Here is a 5,168-nt window from a genome sequence, read left to right on the forward strand (position 1 = left end):
GTGTTTACAATTATTCAGCTTTAGAAAATACCCGCCATTTTTTAATTGCACCAATCATTGGAGTTGTTTCTGATTTCTCATTGGTCAGTGGGAAAAAAACCATTCTTTTTAATTTTCTGATTGGATAATGTTCAAAATTAATGAGAAGGATTTTTTTCTTTTTATTGGATAAAAAAGAATTGTAATATGTAATATACGTGGAAATACGTTTTATACGTGATTTTTTATTTGTTAGTGTTTTTTCGGTTTGTTTATCTGATAGTAACAATATTTCCAATAATAAACAAAGTGGTAACAATAGTAGAAGTATAGAAGTTTTTAACAATTGCGTGAATTGCGTTCTGATATGAAATTTAAAGAATATAAATTGCAAGCCGAAATAAAATTTGGAAACATAACCTCAAAGTTAGCTATTTAGCAATATAATGTAAATTTAGTAAATTTAAACTTTGTGATTTTACAAAAAGTGTTTATTTATACAACTTTAAGATAATTGGAGTTTTTTACTCGGTTTATATTTTTTATCATGTTACTTTTCTTTTGATAGAAATTTATTTTTTCGTCTTAGAAATATTTTCTAGTCACGTAAGTTATCTTAATTTACAAGAATTACGTTCGTTTTCAAACAAACCTTTTAAATTTGTTTTTATTTAACTTGACAGATTAATTAGCTTCCTGTGGTTCCTATTATAAATTTAATGTTTCTCGATGAGTTAAAATTGACACTTTTGTGAATAATGAGCACACCATTAGAAAATTCAAATCCGTTTGGTATGTTTTTTTCTTGAATAAAAAAATATTCTTTTTCTTTATTTACATTTACATTTTTTTGTTTTTAATTTGTAATTAATAATATTGGTCCCATTTTAGCTTCAAATGCTTTTACACTTTTGGAGAAAGAATCGTTTTTAACAAGTGGTTGTTCGAAGATTGATTCTGCCTTGAGGGGAGGATTTTCTCGAAAAGGAATTACTCAAATTTATGGAAATGCAGGAACTGGAAAAACGCAATTTGCTCTTCAATTATGTCTCACTGTTCAAATACCAGATTTACCGAAATATCTGCCTTCTGGTAAGTTAATAATTTTCCAATTTCATTCATTTTTACTATTTTTAGTAATTATTTTATGTTTATTCATTTTATTGCAATTTTTATTTTATTTCTTTACTATATTTTTCTTTTTTGTTTTAAAATTGGTTTCTATTGTATTAATAGTTTTAATATATTAATTTCTCCAGGTGCAATCTACATTTGTACGGAAGCTGCCTTTCCAACAGTACGTTTACAAGAATTATTGCGAAAATCACATATCGCCAAAAATTATTCTATTAGTGGTGATCGAATATTTGTACAACATATTCCCGCAGTGGTATGATTTCTTTTTTTATAATTAAAAAAATGCAATTTTAAAAATATAATTAACATTCCAAATTAAAAAACGTTTTTAATACTAAAAGAATTTGTCACTTTTTGTAAATTTCTCGTAACTTTTTTAATAATTTTTCTTTTTAAAATATTTTGATTCAAGTTTTGCATTACAGGAGAAATTGGAAGTATGTATTTGCGAAAAAGTTCCCGATTTTATGCAACAACAAAGAATAGGATTATTAATTGTCGACTCAATTGCAGCGCCTTATCGAGATGAATACGATGAAAACGAATTGAGACAAAGGGCTAAAAGTTTGAGAAAAATTGGCAAACAATTGTATTCTATTTCTAGTGAATACAAAATACCTGTCGTTTGCATCAATCAGGTAAAATTCCAATTAGAATTCAGACAATAGAAATATTAAGTACAATATTTTTTTTATATTAATATTAACATAATAGGAAAAGTTAAGAAAAAAAAATAAGAAAGATAATGACAATTAAAAGAAAAAAATTAATTATTTTTGGCCCTTTCAGGTATCGGCTAAAATAAATAATGAAACTTCAGGTATAAGTGAAAATGAGGAGATACCCACTTTAGGGATTATTTGGTCAAATTTAATTACCAATTCCATTCGATTGTCAAGAAGAAATGATCAACGATTTATGCATACTGTACATTCTTCTTATTTACCACAAACAACGATTGAATATGAAATTCGGGACATTGGAGTAGTTGGTCTTTAAATTTTTTAAATCGAAAATTTGTAAGTTTATTATTGTTATATATTATTATCACTGTTAAATTATTCTTTTTCTTTAAAAATGTACATAGATACGTCTTAATATATATATTTTTTTAATTAATTAAGTCTGATTGCACTAATTCACTAATATCAGTAAATGTACTTTCGTCTAAAGTTCGAACAATTTTTGACGGTTTCCATTTATTCTGAGAAATGGAAGTGTCAAAGGGATCTGTCGTTTTTACATCTAAATTCTCGACGTCAGTGAAAAGGATTATTCTGTAAAAACGAAAATTTACAGCTCAATTTCCAAGTATTAAAATTAAGAACTTAAAATTAACAACTTTTAGGACTTTATTATTTTACAAATAATAGCTTATTATTTATAAATAATATTTTATTGTTGAAAAATAATATTTTACTATTTACAGATAATAGTTTATTATTTTACGAATAATATTTTATTATTTAGAAATAATATTTTACTGTTTGCAAATAATAATTTATTATTTTACGAATAATGGTTTGTTGTTTACGCAAATAATTGCCAATAAAAGTAAAATGGGAAAATTTGAATTTACCTTAAGGCGTGTAAAAAAGTTCTGTGAGGCTCGGTGTCCTGTTTTCCACTATAAGTATAATCTCCAATTATCGTGTGTCCAATACAAAGACAATGAACTCGTAGTTGATGTCTACGTCCCGTTTTTGGATACAATAAAACCTTGGTTGCTGGTTTATTGTTAAAAAATCCAAGTTCAAGCACTAAAATTCCAGTTGACGAGTCTCTTGGCTTTAGACAAAAATTACTGTCACTGGTGCACATTTTTCGACTTTCGCTCATTTCCCTCACATCGTGACCTGTAAGATTAAAATTTTTAACATAGAAACAAAATTTAGAATATCGAAATTAATTTACAAAACAGAAATTAAATTTTCTATACAGAAATTGAATTTTTACTACAGAAATTAAATTTTCAATACAGAAATTGAACTTTTACTACTGAAATTAAATTTTCACTACAGAAATTAAAATTAAAAATTAAACACAATGAAAATAAATAATTAAGACAATAAAATAGAATTTTTGTCTAAAAAATACATGAAGAATTAAATAAAGAATAAAAATAAACGAATAGTCAGTAATGGAATTAAATGAAATTTAACGGAACAGAATTTTTTATTACTAAAAATAATAAATAATTTCTTTTTGAAATTAAATAAAAATAGTTTATACGAGAAAAAAATTACCTATCGGCTTTGAAATGATCATATGTGATTTGTGAATATGACCATGAACAAGTGCCAAATAATATTTTTTCACTTTTCTTTTCTCAAAAGCATTTGAAGCAGCTTGCGCCGATTGTTTATTGAGAGCAATACAAATAACACCACTCGTCGCATAATCTAATCTGTGCACAAAATAAAATTCGTGCCGAAGACTTGGATTCACTAAATTTGGAAACATTTTTCCCAATTTTAATTGAAGAGTGCACTGAAAAAATTATTTTGTTATTATTTATTCGCAATTAAATTTTTTCTACTTTGACAATTAAGAAAAATCCTAATCAATTAAATGAAATAAAATAATAATTCAAGTATTTTTAATATTTACTCAACAATTGACAATAAAAGATTTTAAACTTAAAAAAGTAAACGCAAATAAAAAAGGTAAATAAAGGATAAAATTGTTAATAAACATAGTTTAGATATTTAATACAAAAATATCTTAAATAAACATAAATTCGTAAATTTAAATTAAGAAAAAAATCTATTATAAATAAATCAATATTTACCGTGACTTTGGGATCGTTACTATTTATCACCATATCGTATGGTTTATTAACAACCAAAAAATATTTACTGCAATGCAAAACTTCAACTCGATTTTCCACAGTTTTTTTCTTTAAAATACATCTTAGAAAGTATATTTTATCAAATAGATAATTAGTCACAGAGTAGAAGGAAAAGAATAGAAAATTAATAAACGCAAAGAAAAAAAGAATAAGAAATTTTGTGTAAGGCCAAATATTAAATAAAAATCCCATATTTTCGTATTTTTTTTACAGAAAAAATATCATTTTTCTCAAATTAAAACAAAAATTTGTAATTGAAATAATAATTCCATGAGTGCATTTTTGTTTGTAAACATAACAAAAATGGGGAGTAAACACGTGTATCATCACACATTATAATATATTGTCATTTTTGACAATTGACACTTGTGATTAGTGAACTTTGTGAATTATAATATAAATAAGAATATTGAAGAAGAAGTAAAAGAAAAAATCTTATTTACTACTGCAATTATTAATTTATAAATAAAATGTCGAAATTTTAATATAATTATTTGAAAAAGGTTATTTTTGTTTACTGAAAATTTCTTTCAAAAGAAATTTTAACCTACAAGTACCAATCAAAATCCTTCCCTCTATTCCATTCGATATTAATTATTTGCAATTAATTTTTATTAATAAATAAATTTTGCACTTCGGTTTGTTAAATAAATGTTCACATTGGATCAATTGGGTATTTAAATTTATTAACAAACAAAGAATTTATTATTTATTTTCAATACGCGCGTTATCTTTTCTTTTAGAACTGAAATTTCATTGGTCGCCGAGGAAAACAAACAAAACATTTAATCTCAAACCCAAAGAGTTCGTGTGTGGGGAAAAAATCATTAAGAATTGTTTTTTCGATCATTTTTATCTCTTAAACAATTTTTATTTAATTATCTTCAAGTAAATGCTAATTAGAATTCAATTCGAATCAGAAAAGACAACTTACAATTAATTAGCATATTTTATGCATGATGACTCGATTGTTTGTGTAATATACTTCAAATTAAATCCAAAAAGTGTTAATATTTGATAAAATACTTTTAAATTCTATTAATTATACTTTGCCGTATTTTTTGCAACTAAACAGAAGGGAATGTTTTAATAAACTATTTTTTTATTAATAAATTTCAATTTAAAATAACCGCCGCGCGCTTAACCGGAAATCGTCTGGTTCGAGATTAAACGCCATTTCCCGTCCTTGCTACAATGTTAT

At 24.8% G+C, this 5,168-nt stretch overlaps 2 protein-coding genes across 3 annotated transcripts; one reads left to right on the top strand and one right to left on the bottom strand.

The window, feature by feature from the left end:
• Positions 1 to 179: 179 nt before the first annotated feature.
• Positions 180 to 2,115, top strand: LOC122510658 (DNA repair protein XRCC3-like). The gene is made up of 6 exons (XM_043625448.1): positions 180 to 585; positions 663 to 771; positions 871 to 1,071; positions 1,239 to 1,369; positions 1,542 to 1,754; positions 1,906 to 2,115. The coding sequence occupies exons 2-6, from the start codon at positions 738 to 740 to the stop codon at positions 2,113 to 2,115; spliced, it is 789 nt and encodes a 262-aa protein (XP_043481383.1). The 5' UTR covers positions 180 to 585; positions 663 to 737.
• A 54-nt stretch (positions 2,116 to 2,169) lies between these two features.
• On the bottom strand, positions 2,170 to 4,476 carry LOC122510657 (RNA pseudouridylate synthase domain-containing protein 1-like). Of its 2 annotated transcripts, XM_043625447.1 has the most exons (5): positions 4,411 to 4,429; positions 3,908 to 4,015; positions 3,363 to 3,606; positions 2,696 to 2,972; positions 2,170 to 2,393 (listed from the first exon to the last, which is right to left on the bottom strand). In XM_043625447.1, the coding sequence occupies exons 2-5, from the start codon at positions 3,938 to 3,940 to the stop codon at positions 2,228 to 2,230; spliced, it is 720 nt and encodes a 239-aa protein (XP_043481382.1). In that variant the 5' UTR covers positions 3,941 to 4,015; positions 4,411 to 4,429; the 3' UTR covers positions 2,170 to 2,227. The 2 variants fall into 2 exon arrangements, with proteins under 2 accessions (XP_043481382.1, XP_043481381.1); XM_043625446.1 differs by having other exon boundaries at positions 3,908 to 4,476.
• Between the last annotated feature and the right edge of the window lie 692 nt (positions 4,477 to 5,168).

Source organism: Leptopilina heterotoma, unplaced genomic scaffold (genome assembly GCF_015476425.1).
Source record: "Leptopilina heterotoma isolate Lh14 unplaced genomic scaffold, ASM1547642v1 Lhet_73, whole genome shotgun sequence".
NCBI classification, from domain to species: Eukaryota; Metazoa; Arthropoda; class Insecta; order Hymenoptera; family Figitidae; genus Leptopilina; species Leptopilina heterotoma.

What these genes read in the sequence shown, in the direction of transcription:
- LOC122510658 (XM_043625448.1), top strand. Translation starts at nt 738, where the DNA reads ATGAGCACACCATTAGAAAATTCAAATCCGTTTG. An exon ending in ACCGAAATATCTGCCTTCTG is followed by an intron (nt 1,072 to 1,238) that starts GTAAGTTAATAA and finishes TAATTTCTCCAG; the next exon opens with GTGCAATCTACATTTGTACG. An exon ending in CTGTCGTTTGCATCAATCAG is followed by an intron (nt 1,755 to 1,905) that starts GTAAAATTCCAA and finishes TGGCCCTTTCAG; the next exon opens with GTATCGGCTAAAATAAATAA.
- LOC122510657 (XM_043625446.1), bottom strand. Translation starts at nt 4,159, where the DNA reads ATGGGATTTTTATTTAATATTTGGCCTTACACAAAATTTCTTATTCTT. An exon ending in GATCATTTCAAAGCCGATAG is followed by an intron (nt 2,973 to 3,362) that starts GTAATTTTTTTC and finishes TTAATCTTACAG; the next exon opens with GTCACGATGTGAGGGAAATG. An exon ending in ACTTTTTTACACGCCTTAAG is followed by an intron (nt 2,394 to 2,695) that starts GTAAATTCAAAT and finishes TCGTTTTTACAG; the next exon opens with AATAATCCTTTTCACTGACG.